The sequence below is a fragment of the Lontra canadensis genome, unplaced genomic scaffold, assembly GCF_010015895.1.
Source record: "Lontra canadensis isolate GAN:19392208 unplaced genomic scaffold, GSC_riverotter_1.0 scaffold200, whole genome shotgun sequence".
Taxonomy (NCBI): domain Eukaryota; kingdom Metazoa; phylum Chordata; class Mammalia; order Carnivora; family Mustelidae; genus Lontra; species Lontra canadensis.
In genome coordinates, this window is record NW_022631194.1 from 1045800 (window position 1) to 1072830 (window position 27031).

The 27031-nt window shown below is 40.6% G+C and overlaps 1 protein-coding gene across 5 annotated transcripts in view; it reads right to left on the reverse strand.

The window, feature by feature from the left end:
- Positions 1–27031, reverse strand: part of CHD1L (chromodomain helicase DNA binding protein 1 like) — a 129754-nt gene that overhangs the window by 17974 nt on the left and 84749 nt on the right. For 4 of the 5 annotated variants that reach the window (XM_032848119.1, XM_032848117.1, XM_032848116.1 and 1 more), the window contains exons 5-15: positions 26975–27006; positions 22563–22644; positions 18888–19050; positions 16722–16877; positions 15446–15538; positions 13658–13754; positions 11302–11375; positions 10004–10114; positions 6919–7033; positions 6165–6318; positions 4109–4274 (exon numbers count right to left, since the gene is read on the reverse strand). In XM_032848119.1, the coding sequence (XP_032704010.1) occupies positions 4109–4274; positions 6165–6318; positions 6919–7033; positions 10004–10114; positions 11302–11375; positions 13658–13754; positions 15446–15538; positions 16722–16877; positions 18888–19050; positions 22563–22644; positions 26975–27006 (1243 nt within the window). The remainder of the gene's footprint in view (positions 1–4108; positions 4275–6164; positions 6319–6918; positions 7034–10003; positions 10115–11301; positions 11376–13657; positions 13755–15445; positions 15539–16721; positions 16878–18887; positions 19051–22562; positions 22645–26974; positions 27007–27031) is intronic. The other variant, XM_032848118.1, reaches the window with a different exon arrangement.

The following is a 27031-nucleotide window of genomic DNA, read 5'->3' on the forward strand; positions in this document are numbered from 1 at the left end:
GGGGGGGGGGGGGGGGGGGGGGGGGGGGGGGGGGGGGGGCACGGGAGGGAGTCTCACACATTTACTATTTAAAGGAGAGGATGTGGCTAATGCCCTTTGGTCCTCCTCTAGCTGGTATGCAAGTCTCTGTTGGATACCTTCCACCCTGCTGAATCTTGGGCTCACTCATAACTGCTTCCACATTACTCTCCAGCATAGGTCTCACTGATATTAAGACCACTTAATAAAAAATAACTGAAAACATTATTTTTTTTATTCTGCACATACTTAATACTCAACTCTTTCTCCTCTTTTCTGTAATAAGGAACAAGTGGCAAATCTCTAAGAAAATGGAGAATCACAAAAATAATTCCTTAGATTTCTAATGTTCTTTTCAGGTCTCATGAAGTATCTTTATGAGCCTCCCCACAATCCTGTTTTAACTAACCCCATAGAAGAAAGGGAGAAATGAAGCTCAAACAGGGATTAAGGGACTCCCCAGTTCTCACTACTAATAAATGAAGGCGGCAGGATTTTCACTCAAAAGCCACCCTGCTCTTTTCAGGGCATTCTGGTGTCTGTAGAAGAACGGAGAATGAACAGGCCAGCAAATACTAATTATAGTAATAACAATAATGACAATAGTGTAATCTTGATAGTATTTTATGCTATTGGAACACTTTCGTCTCTATTATCACATTTAATTTTTCAACTATTTAAAAGAGTAAAGCAGACATTAATAGCACCATTTTATAGATGAGGACACAAAGGCTGAAAGTTTGGGTGATGTGCCAAGATCATGAATCAGTGATAAAGAGAAGTCATGACAAGCCAAGACCAGCAACCCAGAGAGGTGAGATAATGATTCTAAAGTGAAGCGTATTTAATAGCACATACTACCAAAGAATGTATTTTCACAGCATTATGAAATCAGCTTTAAGTATGTTTTCTCTAGAGAGTATGAAAGCAAAACATTTTCATTCTCAAGAGATCAATTGCTTCGCACTTGTACCCAAATCCAACCAGCTGTAATTCTAATTGGCATTTGCTAATTAAATCAGCAGGGGGCTTTCAATGAGGTGCTCTATCAACAAGTGGAAAAAAAAATAGAGCTGAGAAGTGTCAAATATGATCAACATATGTAGCTTCATATTGCATGCAATTCTCAACTTACAAACATGCTTTTAAAAAAAACCCTGGCATTCCAGATTAAAGCAACCCTGTTTTTTATTTGTTCTTGTTTTAAATTCATTTCTATTATTTTTAATCGTGCTCCCTGTTCTCACTTTGCAGCCAAGATGAGGCTGGAGACCACAGGTCTAGACCCTCATCTATGTCCTGCTAGTAGAATCATCTACCACAGAGTGAAGATGTACTCACTGATCAAAGACAAGATTCCAAATTTTAATACAAGTAGGAAATCTTTTCTGGCAGGGGCACTGACTGAAGATTATCTTTTTGGAAAACAGCAAAATTTTATTTTGCTCTACTAACATTAGGAAAATAACCTGAAGTTAATCTAGATGAGTACAGAAATGGGTGCAAGCTTCAATATTTCATGTAATCCAAGTATAACTTCAAAATAGGGTCACATGAATCCATTTCTTCTACCTAAAACCACTATTTTGAAAAGCTTTGGGGATTTTCAAAAGGGATTTTGAAAAGATATGATACAATAGTGAACGGAAAGTTCAATAACTCTTGGAAAATGTAAAGTGCTAAAGCACTAAGAATAGATAAAGACCACAGATGCCAGACACAGGTGCCTAGTCAAGGGGTGATTATAAGACTAGAGACCCTGTCAATCCTTCAAAAGACGTACAAGGACAAGGTGCTAGAGAGTGGGGGATCTGAGAGAAATAACAGGAGTACCATGAACCCTTGTTACCCACTGTTTCTTCAATTTGAACAGGTTTATTCCAACCCAAGAAAGATACTAAAAGATTCATCTCTGGAGAAACTAAGTTGCCCAGTGAAAAGACCTACAGACATCTGGGAAGGCCTCCTCAATGCAGAAGCTGGCTCCCCAACCAGTAGTGCTGGAATAAAGACAAAGAGCCCATATTCCTGCTTGGCTTCAGGCTGCCTATCAGCTTGGGCACTTCACTGGCACAGTTCAGTGAACGTTGTTTTCAGACAGCCAGAGGACACCAGCTATTTCAAGAAAACTCAAGACAAAAATAAGAGTGTCCAAAGCAAATTTTGAAAAAAAGCAGCAAAAGCAGCAATGGGAGGAAAGAGAAAAAAAATGTTGGGGGCCAAAGGTTACTTTTCAAAAGCTATAACAGGGGCACCTGGGTGGCTCAGTTGGTTAAGCATCTGCCTTCGGCTCAGGTCATGATCCCAAGGTCCTGGGATCTAGTCCTGCATTGGGCTCCCTGCTCAGCAGGCAGCCTGCTTCTCTCTCTGCCCCTCCCCCAACTCGTGCTTTCTCTTTCTCTCTAATAAAATCTTTAAAAAAAGAATAAAAGCTATAATAAATGTCTCAGAGGAGGACATTATACCTGTAAAACAAAAATAGGATAAAATTAAAACCGAGAACAAGAGTACTGGAAGAATAAAAATGGGATGCTAATATTTAAAAGATAAAATATGAGAAGAGTTGTGTCCTACAGAATAATACTAGCTGCCTAAATTCCAATCTCTCCATATACCCTATAAAACCACCCTAATCCATGTCTACTATAAAACGAGGAGTCCGAGAACATTACAAACTTTCATTTGCAGGTAAACAGAGAAATACACACCCAAACACCAATGATGTCAGCTCCCAAGCCCACCCTAGAGAGTAAGGCAGAGACTGGCAGTGTTGGACACAGCCCCCCGAAGAGCACCACACCCTACATGCGAAAATAATACGTACAAGTCTCTGACATGGTAGATCAGAGCACAGGCTACTAAGGAACTGAAAAGAAGGGGCCAGAAAATGCATGCAGCCAGCAATTTGGGAAGGCACTACTGTTGGAGGAGAAAAAGACACCCTTTGGCAGTTTTGTGGCAAAAAAAGAAAGCAAGTGATGGAAACGGGGAATCCTAAGACAAGAGAATCGCAAAACCAGAAGTCATGACAACCCCACTCCCTACCAAAAAAGGAGGCATCATCTAGCAAAGAAACTACTTATCTATGTATCTGTGGAATAAGGTACTCTTGCACTAAAAAGTCTAGATAAGACTCTTAAACCTCAACCCGTCCACACTGAATCCCTGCTGCCACTGGTGCACGACAAAAATAAGTCTAAAACCGCAGGGAACATCTCGCAGAGATTATGTGAAGACTATATCCTCATAAAGACTTCAAGACAGAAATTCATATACTCAGAACTGTAATGGACAAAAAAGACAAATGCTGACCAAGTTCAGAAAAGATAATAATCCTCTCATAATTTACGTGTATTGTTTCACTAAAAAATAAGCAATACCGGGGCACCTGGGTGGCTCAGTGGGTTAAGCCTCTGCCTTCGGCTCAGGTTATAATCCATGATCCCTGGGTCCTGGGACTGAGCCCCGCATCTGGCGCTCTGCCCAGCGGGGAGCCTGCTTCTCCCCCTCCCTCTGCCTGCCACTCTTCCTACTTGTGATCTCTGTCAAATAAATAAATAAAATCTTTAAAAAAAAAAAAAAAGCAGTACCTACACCTTATGGGTACAGTGAAGATTAAATGAAAAAACAGGTATAAAGCCTGTGATGCAGTACACACTCCTGATCAAACACAGAATAAATGTTCAACCAATGCAAAAAACAATCACTCTACTATTCAGAAAATATTGAGAAAAGGAAAATGTGGGGGGCGCCACACTAAGGACAGTGGGATTCACTAAACAGAGGAGAAGATGCTTGCCACCAAGGCAGAAGTGGTACAAATTAAAATCTTTGAGATATTACTAAAAGCATTAATATCATTGAGTTGGGTTCAAAGTTCAGCTACAAAGGAACAGTCAGACAATTTCCAGTCAGTCTAGGAAGAGTTCTTGGAGGAAGGATGTCTTAAACAGTGTGCCCAAAATAAGAACAGGGTGGGTAGGAAAAGATGCCCCAGGGAGCACCATCCAGGACTTCCTATGGGGACCAATCTCACTCATGTCTAACTTGGGCAGCCGTGCAATTTGCTCTACTCTCACTTCCCACTTACTGCCTTCCTCTTGCTCCCCGACTCTGCCTTCCACTGTAGGCAAGGCTTCAGAGATCCACTGGCCATCTTTTGTTTCTCCCAGGATCGTCTCCAGGTCTATTTCATCCATGGTGCTGCCCTCAGATGACAGCAGTTTATCCAAACCAAATTTGAGTATCTCACTCAGCTTGAATGGAGAAAATGAAAAAGCCCAGTTACTTCTCACGAAAACAAGCATTGGGATGTCAGTGATCTGTTACATGGTGTAATGACACAAGGCAAATCCCCTTCCCTGTTGGTTGGCCATTCTTCTCTCCCCATGATGATGATACCAACACGATCATTTAGTAGTTGGATGATGGCCAAGCAGAGAGATAAATACTGATCAGTGATGTTGACTTTGACAATTCTCTATAACAAGAAAAAACAGCCATTTTTCCCCTAAAGAACAGTAATATCCTGCATTATCTATAGCACTTTTGAGTCCTTCTCACAGGCACTTCCAGCAGCCACACGAGAAATCAAATTAGCTTCTCTCGCACTGACAAACTTAGAAGAAGGCTACGCTTACTTAATGCACTTAATGTACTTTATGGTACTACGATTAACTGACTTCTTTCCTTCAGCAATCTGGTTTTCTACCACAGTGCCCTATGGAAACACCTTCGCAAAGACCAGTCACAACTGATGGCCAGACCTGAAGACTGTTTTTCGATTCTAATCTTCCTGGACATTCCTCTGGCACTGCACTACCCTGCTTCTCTTAACTCAAACGCACCCTTAGCCTACTCCCTAGGGATACAGTTCAAATAACTTCCCTGGCTTTAGCTTCCTACTTCCAGCTTTGCAAATCCTTAAACACTAACTCTCAGAGATTCCAAATCAAGGTAGACTCACATCTTGGCTGCTAGTTCCTATCTTACCCTTTTAGCCTGGGTCAGTTTTCTCTAGATGGTCTAGTATTTGTGAGCCAAATACTGGTGGGAATGTAAAGTGTTCCCAAGACCAGCTGTTTGAGAGGGCTGTTGTATATCTTGCCCGGCTCAAGGATACCAGAAGGTTAAATTCTGGCTCTAAAGTCTGCTTTGTCTCTTCCCCATCCAGACTACACTAATTATCTCTTTGGTTGCCAAAAACAAAGGTGACAACCCAATGCCCCTGTCTGAGATGAAAACAGTTTGTTCATTGTTTGTTTTAAAATAACCCAGTAATAAAAGAGGTCGCTGTGGTTTATTAAATCTAAGAGATATAGGACTCTCAAGTCCTGAAAGAGAGAAGCAGGTTCATTATCCTACAGAGAGGCAGATGTAGTGAACACTTATTGAATGCTTACTGTGTGCTAAGTATTATCTGAAGTGCTTCTGACTGTTTCAGTGAATATGCTCCCTGGGCCAAAATGGAAGAAAATGGAAGAACCTAGGATATATTATAATATGGGTTCTAATTTTAACCCATGGCTACTATAGAATAACTTGAAGTCCTCTTCCAGAAGAGAAAATCTTCAAGTCAGCATTTGTTTCCTATCCAATATTCCCATCTTCAAGCAATTTCTTCTTTCATCCCTTTTTCCTAAAGCATAATTTTGAATTCCTGGTCTCATTTACCCGCCTCTGACTATGAAGGTCACTCACTGATCAAAGGGTCTGGGGTTAAGATGAGGTATGGGATTAATTGTCACTTATTATGCTGAGTTCTTTATTTAAATTTTTTTTTAACAGTCCTCTGAGGTAACTTGTAGTATTCTCATTTTTTTGAAATGCAAACAGAGTACAACTGAGAAGTGAAGATACCTGCTCAAAGCTACATAGCCTCTAAGTGACAAGGGTTGGATCTGAATCCAAGTGAGGGGGACCTAAAGCCCATCCCTATTATTCCATACTCCTCTACCTTTATATCATGTTCATCTCCAGCTCCTTGCTTGCATGTGGTAGGTACCATGGGAGATACGTCTGGCCAGGGAGCAAATGTGTAGTTGGGGAAAGTGGGTGTGAATACCAGTTCTTTGTGTTTACTTTCTTACCCATAAGAAAGTACTGACAATATGACACATTCTTAAGGGAAGAACAACATATGATACCTGGAGGTCAGCATTGGCTGCAGGTTTCTGGGCCCCCAGAGTAAAATGGCCTCCCTCTATGACTGCATTGGTCAGCTGCAGTTTGGAGGCTGCTTTCCTACAGACTATCTCCTCCACAGTGTCTCGGCCAATCAGCCGAATAACTTTAACAGACCTGTACAGAAACAAAGGAGAGGAGTGTGCCTTGAGGGTCTGCACAGATGAACACAAGTATGCAAGGCTGATACACTTAAAAGGAAGTAAACCCAAAATGCCACGTTCAGGGTACAACTAAAGGGAGACTGTACTAAGTGGATCTGAGCATTTGTTAGAGAGATCTGGCCTCACAGAAGCTTTCCAAGAAAGTCAAGGAAGGGATGAGGTGGGGGCCCTAAACTGGGGTGTCTGATGGGAACACAGGAAGAAAACCTCTGGTCAAAAGGTAAGGCCCATCTCTTTAGCTTAACTCCACAACTTTCTAAGTTCATTTTTAAACTGAATTGGACCTTAATTCAGGAAAGAGGAGTTAAATAACTTCTAAAGGTTCCTTCTAGTCTTTTCAGGGTTTGATTGTGCTTTTTAATGAAGTAAGTTTTGAATGAGAATGTGCGCTGGCCAGCAGCCTTCAAGGAGTCAGCAGCAAAGCTGGGCTAAAACTCAGTGCTCTCTCGCCCTCTACTCTGGGTCGTGACAGGACCAGCTTCTTCACCTTCTTCCCCAACCCAGAACTGAGGAGCCCAGGATGTGGAAGGACGCTGGTGCTGAAATCTCTCACTTGTTCTGGCCAATCCGGTGAGCCCTGGCAGCTGCCTGCAAGTCATTCTGAGGATTGAAATCACTGTCGACAAAAATAACGGTATCTGCAGCCGTTAAGTTCATGCCAACTCCTCCTGCAAACAACGCAAAAGGAACATGATCAGCAGCACACTGGCTAGGGCTAGACAATAAAGGCACAAGGCCACAGCAGTATAATTGGTAAATTAAGATCAATCAAAACAATTGGCCTCACCCTTCAAACTGACACTCCATCCCCAACTCCAGGACCTTGGAGTGGTTAATAGTGCTACCCAGGCTCATACTGCCTAACTTGGGAAAATTTAACTACTAAAGGGAACAGAATGAGAGGAGCAGGGCCAAGTAGCCAAAGTACATTCTGATGTTAGTGCCAGGAAGCCATTTTAAATGGTTTGATTGGTTCATTTAGAATACTCAGTGTAAGAGGATGCATGCTCTTTCAAAAGAAAACAGTTTTAAATCTGCGAGAGGTCTTCTGCTGCAGGCACTGTTAAGAGAGGACTTAACATCCACTGCAGGTTACAGCTAAGGTAGCAAGATCCCTGATACAGGCTAATGAGAACAGAGGATGATACTTATTTATTACACTCCTAAGCAGAGCAGGAAACTACCTCTCTCTGACAGGAGAAAACTTCAGAAACTCTTCTCTGTATTTGTTTCCACATTAATCAAAGAGAAGGTAACAAAACCAACCACAGGACAAGAACACTCCATGGGACAACTTTCCAATCCTTCTTCAGCGTTGTAGGAAAAGGGCTGAGGCGGCTCTTTGGATGATGAGAATTAATTAAGAGAACCATGAAAGCAAATTACAGCCTTGTCTTTGATTAATGTGGAAACAAGTACAAAAGGGACTCCCTCTTGCCAGGGTCGTTACAGCTCATTGCTGAGACAAGCGAGCCTAAAAGGGCTTGTTCCAAGACCCTGAATTAAGGATTAACTTTTGAGATGGGCTACTGACTCTAAGCTGGCTCTCAAGACAAGTCAGGCAGGAATATTCTAATTAAAGGCTTCATATAAAATTAAAGTTGGAATAAAGAAATAATAAAGACTGATTACTGAGAGATGCTAAATTATGCCTCATAATAATGCCAACTACACTTGTGCTGGGCTTACTATGTGCCAAGCACTGTTCTAAGCACTTTACCAGTATCAGCTCCTTTAATCCTCACAACAACCTTATGAGTCACTTATTATTATTCTTCACATTTTATAGATAAAAGAACAGAGAAGCCAAGGGACATTTTAGAGATCACACAGCTAGAAAGTGAAAGAGCACTAGTCAGTGCTCTAGTCCCACAAGTCCGTCTGGCTCCAGAGCCTTTGCTTTTTACTCACTACACCGTAATTATCTCCCAGGCACTTATTTCATTAAAGTGTGCTCCATAAAAATTATCATCTTCTTAGGTTAATGTTGTCTCAGTTCAGTGCTTCTCCATTAAGGAGAGACGTTTTACAAATAAGCTACTCTCCAGTCTTGCTTGGGACATACCGTGAGCTATCACTGCCATCTGGTGGCAATATGCTTCAATCACAGGCATATTTGAAAGTTGGAGGGAAACCTGTTAAATGAAATGATAGTTCTCCTAATCTACAGCTTAAAAAGTGATGGCAAACATGATTGTTACTGTTTGGAAAACACTCATGTCCAGGACTGCTTCAGTTCTCCAAATAGATTACCCTGTATTGACTGATTCTGAGTACTCCAAGGGCTGACTCTTTCTTCCTCATTTCAGACCACTGAAACATAATGCTACTTTATGATGTGAAGATGAAGAAATGTGAAGATGAAGATCTTTAAACGTGAAGATGAAGAAATCGGTAATGAATAAATAGCACAGTTTTCCAACATTGAAAATGCATTTGCTCTGATCCTTCCAGTGTCTCCTAAAATCATCCCTGAGACAACAGAGAACGTGATAAATGGCTGATTCAGGGAGCCGTCTAGAATAATGGAAACAAGTGAAGCAATCTCCTTATGGTCAAGGATTCTACCTAACCCATCTTTTATGTACTCTTACAGTACGAGACACTTCATAAATGCTTTCTAAGATGGAACTATCTCTTTAAAAAGATGCTGATCTCTCCTTAATAGAGGACACAAATCCCTTTAGTGTTCCTGCATCTATTGCATCAAAATTAGGTCTACAGGGCACCTGTGTGGCTCAGTCAAGTAAGTGTCTGCCTTCGGGTCAGGTCATGATCTCAGGGTCCTGGGATAAGCTCCCTGCTCAGCGGGGAGTCTGCTTCTCTCTCTTTCCTTCTGCCCCTCCACCCCACTAGTGCTCTCTCTCTAGCTCACTCTCTCCCAAATAAATAAATAAAGATCTTAAAAAAAAAAAGATTATATCTACAAAAAATAAGATCATAGTTTAAGATTCTGTAAGTTCAAAACTAATTTAAGGTGGGCTTGCTCCAGGAAATAAGAATAATTTCATCTCTGAGAACTGATTTCAAATGACTAAAGTGTCTATAAAGGCAGTCTTTAACTGGTATAGCACTATAAATAACACATAAAATATTTATGACTTACCTCATAAAGATAATGTTAAAAATAATTCTAAAGAGCTGGCGATTTCATTATAATCACAAGTTTTTTTAAAAAGGGATTTTTACTAAGCCTTTACAGCACGATTCCAGAGCTACTTATGGAGGAGGGGTAAGTAGCAAACAGGTTGTTGTTATCTTACTTCCCAAATTCACAGCTGAGAAGGAGTGTTTTCTCTGCTGAATGGGAGTAAAACTGTCCACGAAATTACAGACAACTTCTGGGACAATCCCAGGTCAGTGGTCAAAGCAAATTAAAATCACTTTCCCACAACCCCTGGCTCCAGCCTTATTTCTCTGAGCTGGCAGCTTAGAGAACTTGGACAGGAAAGAACCCCATGCTAGGAGTCCAAAACTTTGATTAATTTATGGCAACTCCCTCAATTTCCCTTTTTTATGTTCCTTGTTGATGACCTCACCTTCCAGAGAATTAGGGGAAAACATACTAATGGCTGGGATGTAAAAGTACTCTATCTTCCCCTGATTTGTCTGCTTTTGCCAATGCCTTCGTGGCCTACCTGCCCTGGTACTCAGGAGAAAAATAAAAACAGGCTGCTGTCCAAAGTTCTTAATGGCCAGGTGTCTCTCCTCTCCTCTCACAGAACCATCCACACGCTCATAGCTGTACCCTTCACACAGAAAAAGAAAACAGAAATAGAAACCCTTTTCACATATTCTTTGGGTAATAAAACACTGTCAGCTCAAAACCAAATTCTAATTTTGTCCTTTTTCGTATATAGGTATGCCCCTACTTTCAGCAAATCCCATGGTAAAAATCTAAATTTAGGCGACATTTGTTTTACAAAAGAACTCAACATAATATACCTCTCTGGGTTTTTTAAATATATGCAGTCAATGTATTTGGTGTTCGTGGGTTAAAAGTCAATTCTAACTATCCCAACCCTGAAGCACACTGTGAACCATGCTGTGCGTAGTTTCCAATTCTGCCGCAACAGAATTCTTACTTATGCAAGGAGGAAGACAAGCACTTAGGAGCTTGTGAGTGAGCCTGCCCAGTGGCCCAGCAGCTGCCTTTCAATGAAGCTTCAGGTTCTCCACCCATTAGCACAGACCCCTGTCAGGAAGGGGAATTACATGCTCAAGTTTGTGAATCTGGGGATCCCTCAACATGCTAATGGCATTTCCTGCAATTGTCCAGTGGACCAGGTACTCTACTGTAGTACTCAGGGGACATCAAATGGCTCCGAGAGATCTACTCTGAATTCAGGTTTTAAACAGCAAGGTCTGAAGCTGATACTCTCTCACCACTGATTTCAAGATCAGTCAGTGTTACAGCCTTTTCCCAGCATTCCACATACATTTTATTATATATTAAACAGAATCCCCAGGTAATAACTTACATTCCCTATTGTTTATATAGAAAAAATATTCCTTTCCCTTGGTTGACAAATGGGATCTCTATAATTTCATCTTTTTCTACTGATCCTGAGTTAAGTGCTCAACTGCCGAACTAAATGGTACTAAGACACCAAAAGCTTTTTTTGTAAACATTTTTTTCAAAAACACTCAATAGTTCTGCAACTCGGATTTTTTTTCCAGTGCCCATAATTTTAAATCACATTGCCAATGGAATCTATGTTTATTTCTTCCCATGTGTCTTTACCCAGCTGTCAGTCTTTGTGTAAAACACCTCTCTCCTTACTTCCAATCTTTCTTCGGTCCAAAATAATGTTCTTTGACTGCTTTCCTCTGTAACATCTCCACTCTGCGCCACCCCCTGGATTACCCTTCATGGACCTATTAGACTGTTAAGTCTAAAAATGGCTTAAGCAACGTAGTGGCCAAGGAATGTCACCTCTATAGTCCATGTAGTCTTGGAGAATATCCAACATCTGGGTCATCTGGGAGAAAAGTAAAACTCGATGGCCCCTGGCAAGAAAGAGAAAAGGAAAGTCTGCCAACTCTAAGTATTTAAGGTGAGTTTCCCTCAGGGGAAACTTACCAAAGAATACAAGTTTATAAATAAATGAAATTCTGACGCAGAAATATAGATACCATAATCACTTACAGAGACTTCCCTCAGAAATGCTAAATGTTCCACATAAATAACCACATGTAGCCATATTCTGCAGAGCCTAAGTTCTCAAACTACAGATATTCCCAGGAGCATGTGTCAATGCACCACGGGGTATAAAAAGCCCCAGGATAACCTCTTTCTGAAATGTCAATTTACTAATGGAAAGAAATATACACATCCATTTTAATAGCAAAATAAATAAAGGTACGTGAAGAATAAAGTGCAAAATTCAAACGCACAAAACCCAACTGGAAATCCTGAAGAACTTGTGGTCAGCCATCTATGGCCATTCTCTAGTTGAGGGTGTAAAATCACCATCCTCTCATCTATAGCTGTATCTCATATCACATATATGATACATTAAAAAAACTAATGTATAGGGAGAAGAAGGGAAAGGAGGAGGCAAAATGAATTAAGTCAAGAATAAAGATAAGCCTACAGTCCCATGCTATCAGGTATTATTTTAAGTTTTCACAAAAAGGGGTGCCTGGGTGGCGCAGTGGGTTAAGCCTCTGCTTTCAGCTCAGGTCATGATCTCAGAGTCCTGGGATCAAGCCCCGCATCGGGCTCTCTGTTCATCAGGGAGCCTGCTTCCTCCTCTCTCTCTGCCTGCCTCTCTACCTACTTGTGATCTATCAAATAAATAAAATCTTTAAAAATAAAAAATATTTAAGTTTTCACAAAGAAAATAATGTTAACACTGTAAAAACAGGAGTCTCATTAGGAAAACTAATTTAACCTGAGCTTGTGATATGTATAAAGGAACAATTATGAAGAACTCCTTCAAGACTCTAGCCCTAAACGTATGGAAAAGGCGCTGAAGTTGAGGACCTCAATTCTAATCCCATCTCTGTCATCTGCTGGCTGTGTGACTTTAGACAAGCCACAGGACCACTCTGGGCCTGTTTCATCACCTATGAAATTAAAAGGTTGGAAAGATGTTTACGGGTCCTCCTCCACCTCTAACACACTTATACTAGCTATATCAAAGCCAATAAAATACATTGAGACATGCAATTATTTGGCTTGCACACTCCTAATGTTGGGTAGTTTTGCCAAATCTCAGGTCTTACGGTTAGTTCAGGCTCACCTGACACAGTTGCGCTGAAGGGACAACTTTGAAATCCTTAGGAAGCTGGGCTTTTTCTAGACTTCTTTGTCCCTCTGGGGACCAGGAGGATGAGGTAGAGGCTGGATGCCAAGCCACTGAACATTTAGCTGAACTGAACCTTTAAAGGTTCCAGGAATGACTCGGTCTTCTGCTACCCAACCCATGTTTCTGGGTAAGAGTTCTGCAAGTTCTCTTTGAACCAAACCCTACAGGTTAACAAAGATGCATATTTACTAAGCCCTCATTAGGTGCCAATTCAGTGTAAGGTAACAGCAGGCAATTAAAAAAGAAATGTTTGATGTTATCTCTGTTTTGGGGGAACTAAACAATACAGCTGGAGTAATGAGATTCCTACACATCAATTAAACAGAGAGCAGATTAAGGGAGTGCACTGCCAAATGCTGGATTAGGATCCTAGGTGCTGTAGGAATTCAGGAAAGGGAAGGACGATTATGGAGGGGATAGGGTGGGGTGGGATGGGGTGTGGGTGTAGTTGCAGTGAAGGTGGAACCCGAATCAGGATCTTTAAAAAAGGAAAACTGGAATTAGTCTCAAGAAATCAGTAAATTCAGGCACCTGACTGGCTCAGTCAGTTAAGCATCTGCCTGGCTCAAGTCAGGATCGAGCCCCACATTGAGCTCCCTGCTCAGGGAGAAACCTGCTTCTCCCTCTCCCTGCTCCCCCGCTCGTGTTCTTTCACTCGCTATCTCTCCCTCAAATAAATAAATAAAATCTTTTTATTTTATTTTATTTTATTTATTTATTTGACAGAGATCACAAGTAGGGCAGAGAGACAGGCAGAGAGAGAGGAGGAAGCAGGCTCCCCGCTGAGCAGAGAGCCCGATGCGGGGCTCGATCCCAGGACCCTGAGATCATGACCTGAGCCGAAGGCAGAGGCTTAACCCACTGAGCCACCCAGGCGCCCCTAAATAAATAAAATCTTAAAGAAAAAAAAGAAATCAGTGAATCACCTGGTTTAAAAAATTATCAGCTCAGAGCAGAAAATGTAAACCAACCACCTACCTGGAATACAGGAATGCCAGCAGCTTATCCAATAGATGAAGTTTCCCACTGGCCTCAATCAGGTGGTCTCCAATCTCAAAAGGCTCTGGTTCCACACCTGAGAAAAAAGGGAACCTATTCCCAATAATGTGTCCCCTGACCAGGGCAGACTCCTTAAGTACAAAAGCTGATGGTGAGGCTACAGCAAGAGGCCAAGCTCCTCCTAATTGATAATGGGCCCTAGTCTCATCTCTCTTTGAGACATTTTATAATTATTTGTATGATAATCTTGGCCCTGCTTAACATCAATCAGAGAGCATAACACTCCCAACATGCCTAATAAATGCCCACCCAAGGAACAAGCCCACTCTTTACAAGAAGGAGGCACAAGGACATGCTAAAAGCCAGAGAACTGAAAATTTGAGACTCACTCAAGAAAACAAATCAAGAAATAATGCTTAGATGTATTAACTAGTAATTCTCAAGGTGGGGGGGCGGGTGTGGCAGTCAGAATAACCTAGAGGGCTTCTTTCAAAATCCACGCCCCCTGCCTTAAAAAAAGATTCTAAAATGTACCTGATTAAGATTCTGTGACATTTAAAACAATTCAGAGTGCTACTTATAAATACTCCCTTAAAATGACTCCAGCAAACCCTCCACATTGATCCTATCCATTCTAGTGCCCCCACGGCCACAGAAGTCCTAGAAGTATCCCAAAAGCTACCCATCGGAGTGAATCAAAAAAGCCCTCATTTGGTATGTAGCTAAAACAGCACTTAGAGGGAAATTTACAGACATCTCTAAAATGGAGGGGAAGCAGCAAAGAAGGATGAGAAGGAACAGAGGTAGGGAAATGGAGAAGCAAGAGAAAGCACTGTTCTAGAAGGCAAAGGAAGAAAGTGTTTCAAGAAAGAAGTTATCAACTGTGTCAAAGGTTTTGAGAGATTAATTAAAATGCAAACTGACAACCATCCGGAGATCCCTGGTAAACCCGCCAAGTTTAAGGGTGGTAACGAAAGGCTAACAATGGAGTGGGTTTAAGACAATGGGACATCTAGGGACACCTGGATGGCTCAGTTGGTTGAGCATCTGACTCCATCTCAGGTCTTGACGTGAGGGTCATGAGTTCAAGCCCTGCACTGGCCTCCACAGTTGGCTGAGTGTGGAGCCCACTTTAAAAAAAAAGAAAAAAGACAGGGGCGCATGGGTGGCTCAGTCGTTAAGTGTCTGCCTTCGACTCAGGTCATGATCCCAGCATACTGGGATCAAGCCCCACATCGAGACCCATTCTCCCTCTCCAGCTCCCCCTGCTTGTGTTCCCTCTCTCACTCTCTCTCTCAGTCATAAATAAATAAAATCTTTAGGGGAAAAAAAAAGACAATGAGACATCTAATCATGAAGAAATGATCCCTAAAGCCAGATTATGAGACAACCCATTAAAACAAGCAGCCCTGAGATTCTTCAAAACTATAATTTCAGGTAAGATCAACAAAGGCAAAAAACAAAAACAAACAAATAAAAACCCCTGAGTAATGTTTCTGGATTACAGGAGAATAAAGAGACAAATTCAGATCTATGACTCGATTTTGAATTTAAAGAGAGAAGAAAATCAAAGCCATAAAGAGACACTAAGGGGACAATTGAAAAAAGTTGACTATGAACAATATATTAGATTATATTAACATAAAATTAACAAAAGAAAATGGGGGAAAAACTAGACAGTAAATACAGGCAATTCTTTTGAAGAATGATGTGGCCACAGAAATGTTCATGAAAAGCAGTGTGAGGAAAAAAGGGCATTTGTCTCACCATCAAAGAGATATGGGTGATCCACACACTTTCGAAGCTGGGACAAGACATTCTGAAGTTTAACTTTCTTTGCCATCTCATTTTCAAATGCATCTGAAAACAGCAACAGACAGAGAGATATGGATTACTAGTAGAACAAAAACAAAAACAAAACAAAATAAAAACACTAAGTTAACCTTATTTATTCAGTAACAGATCTCTTAAACCTGTAATGACCTCCTAAATTTCACTGAATTGTATTAAGAATTAACAGCATAGGGGCGCCTGGGTGTCTCCCCAGGTTAAAGCCTCTGCCTTCGGCTCAGGTCATGGTCCCGGGGTCCTGGGATTGGGCCCTGCATCAGGCTCTCTGCTCAGCAGGGAGCCTGCTTCCTCCTTTCTCTCTGCCTGCCTCTCTGCCTACTTGAGATCTGTGTCTGTCAAATAAATAAATAAAATCTTTTAAAAAAAAAAAAAGAAAGAAAGAAAATTAACAGCATAGGGGCGCCTGGGAGGCTCAGTGGGTCAGGCCTCTGCCTTCAGCTTGGCTCATGGTCTCAGGGTCCTGGAATCAGACCCTGCATTGGGCTCCCTGCTCGGCGGGGAGCCTGCTTCCCCCTCTCTCTTTGCCTGCCTCTCTGCCTACTTGTGATCTGTTAAATAAATAAATAAAATCTTAAAAAAAAAAAAAAAAGAATTAACAGCTTATTCACACAAAATTTTCTTAACTACCACTTTGTTTTAAAGAAGCCTAACTATAAAATGAACTCGGGAGCATGTTGTTATTTTACACAATTCTAAAGTCCTTCCTTTAACTACTGTTGTGGAGCCAAGGGATAAAATAACACAGAGTGACAGACTGTTCTACTCTCTCTGTTCCCACTCCCAATTCCTCTCAGTGAATCTGATCCAACAAAACAGCTTTGCAATGTGTTAAATATCTGATAGGGTGGAAAAATGAAAGGCATGACTGGCATACCTAGAAGTGTTTGTTTAACTAACTTCCACATAGTAAGGACAACTGGGGGGATTTCACAAGTGCAACAACCAATGAAGTCTGTTTTACTGTAAAGAAACCCCACACGGTTTCACTGCAGCTGACCTCAACATTATTCAGAATATAAAATTCCATCCGTATTACTATACAAACCAAGTATGATAATAAAATATTTACTCACCTAGTACATGTATACCCACTAGCAGGCATGCCTAGCATTTATTTTGAACAATCATCCTGGGATAATAATAAAATCCCCTCCTTGTTTAATTTCTAAACAGTCAAGTGCCCTCTGATTACCTAGGTCTTTCATCAAAATGGCCTTGTAGTATCTTTTCTGCAGTGCTGACATGCCATGGTACAGCACTACCTCTGTCTTCTTGGGAAGCTCTGTAGCTACCTCAGCTTTCACCCGCCTCAACAGAAATGGCTGCAGGAGTTTGTGTAGTTCCCTTGCTGTGTAAGGGGAAAAAAAATAACAAGAAGAAGAGTCGGATGAAATTTTCATGCCAGTTCCACATGCTAGACCAGTATGGTGATTTTTCATAGTACAGGTGAACCTTGAACATGGGTTTGAACTGCGCAGGTTGACTTAAATGCAGATTTTTTTTCAATAAATACAATAAATACAGTACTACTGTAAGTATATTTTTGCTTCCTTAGGATTTTCTTAGCATTTTCTTTCCTCTGGGACACTTGACTGTTAAGAATACAGTCTAACACATATAACACACCAACTATGTGGTCATTGTTTACACTACCATTAAAGCACCCAGTTAACGGCAGGCTATTAGTAGTTAAGTTTGGGAAGTCAAAAGTTACAGCAGATTTTCGACTGTGTGGGGGCCGTCAACATCCCTAACCCCTGGTTGAAGGGCCAACCATATTTCTTCCTTCATTGGGTTCTTTTTCCCAACTCCTCCTGAAATTATTACTGGCTGTCAACTTAAGAACTAGGAACACTCAAAGAACTTAATTTTTAGGGGCACCTGGCTGGATCAGTTGGTTAAGCAACTGCCTTTGGCTCAGATCATGATCCTGGAGTCCTGGGATCAAGTGCCACATCAGGCTCCCTGCTTGGCAGGAGTCTGCTTCTCCCTCTGACCTCTCCCGTCATGCTCTCTCTCAAATACATACATAAAATCTAAAAAAAATTTAAAAAGAACTTAATTTTTATTAATAATTTCTCATCTGCATGAAGTTTTACGGTTTCCAGGATACTTCTGCACTTAATCTGATTAAACACCGTAAGAGCTCAGAAGTAGAGGGACAAATAATATTGTCCCCATTTTTTTAAGATTATTTATTTATTTATTTGAGAGAGAGAACATGAGAGGGGAGAAGGTCAGAGGGAGAAGCAGACTCCCCATGGAGCTGGGAGCCCAATGCGGGACTCAATCCCACAACTCCGGGATCACAACCCCAACTGAAGGCAGTGTGAAGGCCCAACCAAGCCACCTAGGCACCCAAATTGTCCCCATTTTTATAGCTAAGTTAAGCACACCTTATTCAAAGTTACACAGCTGGACACCAATGTTGCTATTATTCAGACCCAGTTCTTTTCAGTTCAATATCTTTGTTCCTTCCCCAGGCATCATGAACTTCAAAAACTAGCCTGAACTGGAATTCCACTGCATGTTGGGTTGCCAGGTACAGCAAATAAAAATACAAGAATGCAGTGAAATATAAATTCCACATAAACAACAAAATAATTTTGTAATAGGAGTATGTCCCATGTAGTATTTGACCGGGGGTCATATATTTTATCTGGCAACCCTAAACATGGAGGCAATCGGAGGAGGTTCCCCAGGTAATCTCCAGCTTGTGGTACGGGCATTTCTGCTATGAGAAGCTCTTCCAATTCATACTCACCTAGTACATATATCCCCACTAGTTGGCATGCCTAGCACTTATTTTGCACAATCATCCTGGGGTAACAATACAGGGGATAGACAGGTAATTCAACAAGGCAGTGGGGCAAAAGTACAAGAGGAAGAAGACTGCAACTGGCAGCTGTATAAATGATGGCTCCCCTCCTTTGCTTTCACCACCCACTTATCCCAGACTCTTGGTTTTGATGCACTGTTAACAGAAACCCCAGTGCTATGGAATGCTGAGGAGTGGTTTCTGCCTCAGTAAATAGCACAGAAAGTTAACAAGTTACAAAAGTAAAGAAGTTATGTGTTGAAGCGGGGGAGAAGCAGACACTTTCTACTTCTTCCCAAAATGATCCATTAAGCCCTCCTGTAGAATCATGTAACAAATAAGAATCACAAATAGCAGACAACTGGGAACAACCTGAGGGATCTAGCACCACCTCAGTTTTGTGTGGCTCTTTATCTCCCTAGGAGGTGTCCTCCAGTTATCAATTCTCTTTCTTTTCTACCTATAACCCCATATCTGTTATGCACCAGGGCAGGTTCTAGGCCCAGACTTTTTGGCATGATTTCTAGGAAGGGAACTTGCCTGACTCAGACTCCTTCTCAATATCCTGGTAATGCTGAACAAAATCTCCCACCTGCTCCTTGGGAAAGAGATCAGGCTCCACAAAGCTGAGAAGAGAGTAGAGTTCTTGGAGGCTGTTCTGGATGGGAGTTCCGGTCAACAGGAGACTGAAGACTACTGAGAACTCAAATACATAAATGAATAAAGTAAAAAATCCATAAACCAAGAAGACCAAGTTCCCCATTACAACCTTTACCTGTACAGAGAGAGGCGTAATTTAATGGGATGACCATGAGGACATGAACCAGAAAACTGGTTCAAGCTGTATACTAGAGATCTGATATAGGAAATAATACCTCTTCAGTTGTAAGAAGGGGACAATAATTCTGTGAAGGAGATACTGTTACAAGGAGGTAAGGAAAATCACTGTGTGAATTCTGAAGTACTACATGAGCATTTGATATGGCTATCATTATTCAATCGTAGTGGGGATTCAAGCTGTATTTTATTACCCACATGGATGAGTCTTCTGAGGCATCAGAGGCACATGGTACATACTCAAGCAGTCTGAAAAAGCTACAGCATCAGCCCCACCACTACAAGCGAGAAGCAAGATCTACACTAAAAGAATGTCCTTCTGTACAACTTTACAGAGCATCACATTCAAAACATCAAGACTTCTGGATGTTTCTGGGCCTTATACAGGCCAAAATGAAAGAAATTCTTTAAATTTTGAGCAACAGGTAAGAAGAAGAATACAAGACTAATTAAATAAAAAGTTAGGAAAGACAATAATAGGTATTAAGTTAAGCAAAGGACAACCTCTAAACCAACATTAATAAGAACTTATACCATTTGAATTAAATGCAGCAAAAGCAGAGAGCTATATCCTGTATATGTTATTTTAAAAACTGAAATACAATATGATACATTGATACAGATATACCCATATGTACATACACACACCTTATTTTTTTTTTAGATTTTATTTATTTGACAGACAGAGATCACAAGTAGGCAGAGAGGCAGGCAGAGAGAGAGGAGGAAACAGGCTCCCCACCAAGGAGGGAGCCCAATGTGGGGCTCGATCCCAGGACCCTAGGATCATGACCTTAGCCAAAGGCAGAGGCTTTAACCCACTAAGCCACCCAGGCGCCCACACACCTTATTTTAAATATAAAAATACAGTATATTTTAGTTTCTAAAATAATATATATGCATATTTATTTATGTGTTTGGGTGTTCACATGCACAGCAAAGGATATGGCAGCAGATGTACCAAATGTTAATGTATGCACAGGAGTAAGATTACTGATGATTTTTATTTTTATTATTGTTTCTACATTTTGATTTGGGAGAGGTCATAAGAAGATACCGATTAATATCAGAAAAGGTAACAGATGGAATGACACAAATAAAACTGATTTGAAAATGTTACATTACTATTTTTTTTTTTGCAATCTCCTTTATTTGCTTTCTTTTTAAATTGTTTCATCAATGTCCACCCACTCGTACCTGCTCTGCTGCTGGGCAATGTTTTCATAGAACTTAAGTATGGGAACTGGTCAGAAATAAATGCTTTCAACAACCAACTGACCTCTTTACGATGTGTTCACCAAGCAAAGAGCTGGGGTGACCAAATAATATGAAGTCAAAAAGATAATCAGGATTGTTGGTTACTATAGTCAACTTACACCGTCATATGAGCCAATATATTTATTCACAGTAGTGTCCATTTAGTATCAAAACTTATAACTGGGTGAAAAAAAATCCAGAGACAATCTCTTTGTATACAGTATTTTTTTTTTAAAGATTTTATTCATTTATTTGACAGAGAGAGAACAAAAGTAGGCAGAGCAGCAGGCAAACAGAGAGAGAGAAGCAGGCTTCCCTCTGAGCAGGGAGCCCTACACGGGCTTGATCCCAGGACCGTGACATCATGACCTGAGCCAAAGACAGACGCTCAACCAACTGAGCCACCCAGGCGCACCTGTATACAGAATTTTTAAAACTTCTTTGTGTGTAAGATACTTTGCAAACATATCCCATGTTGCTAAATATTCCTCTACATAATTTTTCATGGCAGCCTTATTTTGTCAAGGTCCTGTTCTTACTCTGTGAATGTACTTTGTAAATGTAAATGAGGTATAGCATAAATTGTACAACCAGCTCCCTACGTTTCACTGTAAATCGCTGCCAGCTCTTACAAACAAGCTGAAAACAATATTCTAAAGGGGGGGAAAGGCACCACCCTTCTCCCCACCTCTCAGCCCTATCAATAAATACATTTCTTTCCAACCAACAAGTTGTCTGCAATTCAAACCCCATATCATGCTTAGATGACACAGAAATTCCTCACATAATCCCTCTGAGACTCAGTTTCCTTACAAATAACAAGGAAAGAGTCTAGGACTGGCAACAGAACTTCATTTCTCCACTCCAGACCCCGGGGTTCCTTTACAACACCTGGTTCTCTTCTCCCATCATGCATTAATAAACTGGCATGGTAGTTTATGAAGCAGTCTCTTATAGGGTTATGTGCCAGAATATGACAATCTCTTGGGGAAAAGATACTATTAAAGAGTCCCTAAAAGAAGGCAAAAGACATCATAGAGCAGAGGGGGCCCACCAGGGGATAGCAATCTTTGAGAATGGACTAATAACAGTGGCCATATCTGCATTACAGTGCTAAAAACTACTAACTTTTAGCCAGTAAACAGAGAATTTGGACCTAAGACTTTCCTCCAAATCACTTCTAACTTTATTAACTCATTTGTGATAGGACATGTTATACGACAGGGAGCAAACCTCAATGACGGCCACAGGAATTCGCATACATGGTCTCATTTAAAGATCAGCAAGGAGAAGGGCACTTCTTACTCACAAGCTATTCCCTTGGCTCCTCAGAAAAGAGGGCAAATCTAGGGCTACACTGACATTTCTCATTTCTCATTGTGCCAGAATGGTGCTAGAGATCAAGCGAAGGGAATGAGATTAAGGGTACCACACTTAAAAGTATGACAAAGACAAGAGAGACTAGAGCTAACAGTCAATGGCATGCAATGGGGTGGGTCTCTTCATTACTCCATGTGAATTATCAAATCTCTTTTTTAACTTTATTTATTTATTTGACAGAGAGAGAGATCACAAGTAGGCAGAGAGGTAGGCAGAGAGAGCGGGGAAAGCAGGCTTCCTACCAAGCAGAAAGCCCAATGCGGGGCTTGATCTAGGACCCTGCGATCATGACTTGAGCTGAAAGCAGAGGCTTAACCCACTGACCTCCCAAGGCTCCCCTGAATTATCAAATCCTTAAAAAAGGTAAATGGGGAAATGGTAAAATATGTCAGATGTATCTGCTACTGCAGACAGAAGAGTTTTAACAGATTATTTTTAATTACCCCTCTGAAGAAGATCAAAAGAGTTGAAACATTTCCAAAAATACAATATATTTTATTGAAGTAGTATCTTATTATCTGATGCCCAGATTTCAGTAAATGTTGTCTCCTACGTAAAAGATAAGAGGAAGAAGTTAGGCCATATTAAGTACCACCTCTGTCACTCATAAAATGTTTATTTGGCCCTACAGAAATTTGACTAAAAAAAAAATGTTTCAATCTAACTAACTCTATACAGGTCCGAGATAGTATTTTTTTAAAAGAAGTTGTACAAAAACTACAGACTATCCTGTGAGTTTACCTCTGAAAGGGTCTTATGCAGCAAGGAGCTTTGGTTTTTCAACCTGTGAGCTTCGTCCACAACAAGAACACTCCATGGGAAGCTGTGAGAGAAAAATCCAAGCTTTCAGTTTTGTATAACCCAAGCATATATTCTCATAGCCAAAAAGTCTTACCATACAACTAGCACTAATATTGGAAAAGACTAATATTAAGCCCATTCTACTAGAGACACACTCAAATTGCCTTTTTTTCTTTTTTAAGATTTATTTATTTGAGAGAGAGCGTGTACATGAATGGGCAGAGGGGGCAGAGAGAAAGAATCTCAAAAAGACTCTCCACTGAGCATGGAGCACCACACAGAGCTTGATCCCGCGATTCTGAGATCATGACCTGAACCGAAATCAAGAGTCGGATGTAACCCAGGCACCTCTCAAATTACCTTCTTATCTGAAAGCCTGTTATTTTATATAAGACAACATCTGGACAAGGTACTAAGGGAATTTGTTTTCCAAGATGGGAAAGGTCTGTGCATAAAGCCAGAAAGGAAGGAGCTAGAGACAAAAAGCAAAAGGAAACATTTATGACTACCTACTATGTACCAGACCCTATGTTTGGTTGAGGCTTTGTGTCTGTTATTTAATCCAAAGAATATGGTGAGTAGACATTGTTCTGCTCATTTTACCAACAAGGAGACTAAAGCTCAGAAAGGTTAGGTGACTTGGTCAAGGTCACAAAGCTAGAATAAGGTAGAGCTGAGATTTAAACACAGAAGAAAAATCAAGAGAAAATGAGGTCACAGTAGCTTAAAAAGTGTTTTAGATTTAAAAATGGAAAAGCAGGGACGCCTGGGTGGCTCAGTTGGTTAAGCAGCTGCCTTCGGCTCAGGTCATGATCCCAGCGTCCTGGGATCGAGTCCCGCATCAGGCTCCTTGCTCGGCAGGGAGCCTGCTTCTCCCTCTGCCTGCCATTCTGTCTGCCTGTGCTTGCTCTCTCTCCCTCTCTCTCTCTGACAAATAAATAAAATCTTAAAAAAAAAAATGGAAAAGCAGTGAGTAAGATCAAATGTTACAGACATTCAGGAAGATAGATCCATTGGATATACTATGGAAGTCATCGATGGCGGTTGCTAGAGCACACAAAAAATTTCAAAATACGGAAAAATATGTATGTATGAATATGTTCCAAGCTGATTTAAAATAACAAAAAGTTGAAAATAAGTAAGTCGAATTATACATGACATATTATTCAGTATTTTAAATACTATGATCATTTTACAATAAAAAGGCCTATGATAACTAAAAAACATATAAATATTACGTATCTTCTCACAAATGAGAAACCATGTGAGAGACAGCAAAGTGGAAGTTACAAGGTCTTTACATTTTTATTTTGTTTGCAAACATTGTGTAATCTCATTACTTTTTTAATTTAAGATTATTTATTTGAAAGAGCACAAGGGGGAAGGAGAAAGTGGGAGAAGCAAACTCCCCACTGAACAGGGAGCCAGAGGTGGGGCTCAATCCTAGGACCCTGAGATCATGACCTGAGCTGAAGTCAGACACTTAACCAACTGAGCCACCTAGGTGCTTATTACATTTTTCTTTTTATTTTTTTTTTAAGATTTTATTTATTTATTTGACAGAGAGAGAGATCACAAGTAGACGGAGAGGCAGGCAGAGAGAGAGAGAGAGAGGGAAGCAGGCTCCCCGCTAAGCAGAGAGCCCGATACGGGACTCGATCCCAGGACCCTGAGATCATGACCTGAGCCAAAGGCAGCAGCTTAACCCACTGAGCCACCCAGGTGCCCCTACATTTTTCTTATACTTAAAAAATGAAATGTATATACAAGTAAGACAGAACAATGGAAAGATAGTGGGTAGGGAAATAAAAATCACTCAAAAATTGAGAAAAGACCTACAGCAGATGTTGGCCTTACAAGAAAGAAGCCCTCTTCCTCTGAGAAAATCCAGAAAACAGGTGCAGAAACAGAAACCTAGCACCATCTACCTATTGAGAGCGATGCAGCTGGAGGGAAAACTGGGGGTCCAAAGAGGGTGGGAACTGGGATCATTCCTACTGGGTAGCACTTAGAGGAGATGCATTTAAGCATTATGAGTAGTGTCCAACTGATGTTGGAGAGTGGTCATGAGATAAGGTGGCAAAGTAGCCGTAAAATAGCACCTGGCCTGTTAAAATCATCATTCAAAACAATTTAGGTCCTATCTCCTTGTGAAGAACGGGGTATTAAAGTCTTACGTAGAGCAGGCATGCAGTAAAAGCTTATTCAGTGAAGCAGCCTACAGGGAGATGGATGTGGGCTCCATGGAAGAAAGGAGGGCAAATCACTCATCAAAGAACACCAAAGTACACTAAAGGATGCTCCCTGGAGGGGAAGAGGTGGAGTGAATTCCAGCAGTGAATGGAGAGTAGGATGAGGGAACTTCTAATCCTCTTGACCCGAAGATTTCATAGGTCTATTATCAAAAAAAATTTTCGTATTTTTCACATTGGTATGTATACCATTTTAATTCTCCACTAAGCCTCTTTAGAGCAGATATTACACTTTCTGGCTCTTCTCAGTGTGTGATACAGTAATATACAAAATAACCTTGTCAAGTATATCAAAAGAATAAATCTGTGTCCCTGGGGTTCATACTGTTAGCCAATATTATGAATGGCCTCTTATTATTTAGGTTCTTAAATTCACATGGGATGAATTCAAGATGGATGATTTAATATAAAAAGATATTATTTCTGATGAATAATGTGAAACTCCAGGGCACTTAGATAATTTAAGAAGCTGTCCCTGGGGTTTGTTTTGTTTTTTCTGGAATCAGTATCAGATGTTTGTTTGTTTGTTTACTGAGAAGCTCTCTTAAAAAGTCTCCACAGCACAGAGTGCTGCATTTGGATATCTGCTTTGCCATTACTATCAATGTAGCCTTGGCTGGATTACTTAACCTCCTACTTTCCTCATCTACAATACCGACAATAAATAATACCTGCCTACTAGGGTTTTCAAGATTACTTAGGATAATTTAAATACCCAGAAACAAGTATATCCTAATCTTCTAGGCGTCTGAGACTTCCCACATCCTGCCTTGTATTATGGATATCTAAATATTGCTTCTCCTTCTACTGGAGTATACATCCTCTTAGGGAGCTCTGTAGTTTACTTTCCTGGCACTGCTCGTAACTCTCAAACAGTGATTTTCCAAAAAGAAAAGATCTTCAACAAGTATTAAGTTGGATATTAAAAATTAAAAAAAAGACAGAGGGAAAGCATATTTTCTTAAGAAGAATAAGATAAGGGGCGCCTGGGTGGCTCAGTGGGTTAAAGCCTCTGCCTTCGGCTCAGGTCATGATCCCAGAGTCCTGGGATCGAGCCCCACTTCGGGCTCTCTGCCCAGCGGGGAGCCTGCTTCCTCCTCTCTCTCTCTGCCTGCCTCTCTGTCTACTTGTGATCTCTGTCTGTCAAATAAATAAAATCTTTAAAAAAAAAAAAAAGAAGAAGAAGAGGAAGATAACGTGCTCACTTAAATGAAACTTAAGTGAACCAAAATACAGGAATGGAGAGTCATGAAATCTATGACTAGGCAGTTAGTGTCTCCCAATAAGATGAAAATAGACATCCAACTCAGAAGAACCTGGATGAAAAATAACATGTAAATTACTGGTAAAGTGCTTTGAAAACAGAAGTTTCTGAGTATTAAAGATGCATATCCCCACTTAACCACATCATAACTATGAATTATATGGAGAATGAAATCCTGTCAACACATCTTTTCTTAAGTACCTAAAGTCTGGCTAATGTTTAATTTACGTTGTAACCGGTAGTCTGACCCTATATTGTAACATGTCACCCCTAATATCAGGTGGTATGAAGAATTAAATCTACATTTCCTATCCCTCATGAGCTGATGAAAGCCTGAAAGCTGACTACTTAAAAGTGTATTTAAAACTCCCTTTCTAAAAAGTGAATTGTACAGTACTGACTGCTACTTTAGGATACTTCTAGGAAAAGGCGCAAATAATTCATCTCTATATTATTGTGGAATCTCCAAACAGCAGTCCTGAAAGGTATCTATGCCATTTGCAATGAAAAGAATCTAGTGTTTATTAACCACCCACCATGTACATCTTGTTTAATCCTCACAACAGCCACCCAGATCGAGATTTAATTATCCTCATTTCACAGATGAAGACCCTGAGGTTCACTAAGGTTAAGTAACCCAAGGATACACAGCTAATGAGAATGGGCTATAGTGCAGGACTCCCGCTGTGCCACCTGTCTTATTATAAGACTCACAGAAGACATACCAGGAAGATGTACCAGACATACGATGAAAGAGACAAAGTACTAAAATGTAAAGACAAGACATGACACTCATGATATATTCAACAGTTTCTGAAGCAGTGCGACATACTCACGATTTTAGAAATGATGAATCTTTCAAGCAAATCTGAAAAATTAAGAAAAAAGACACA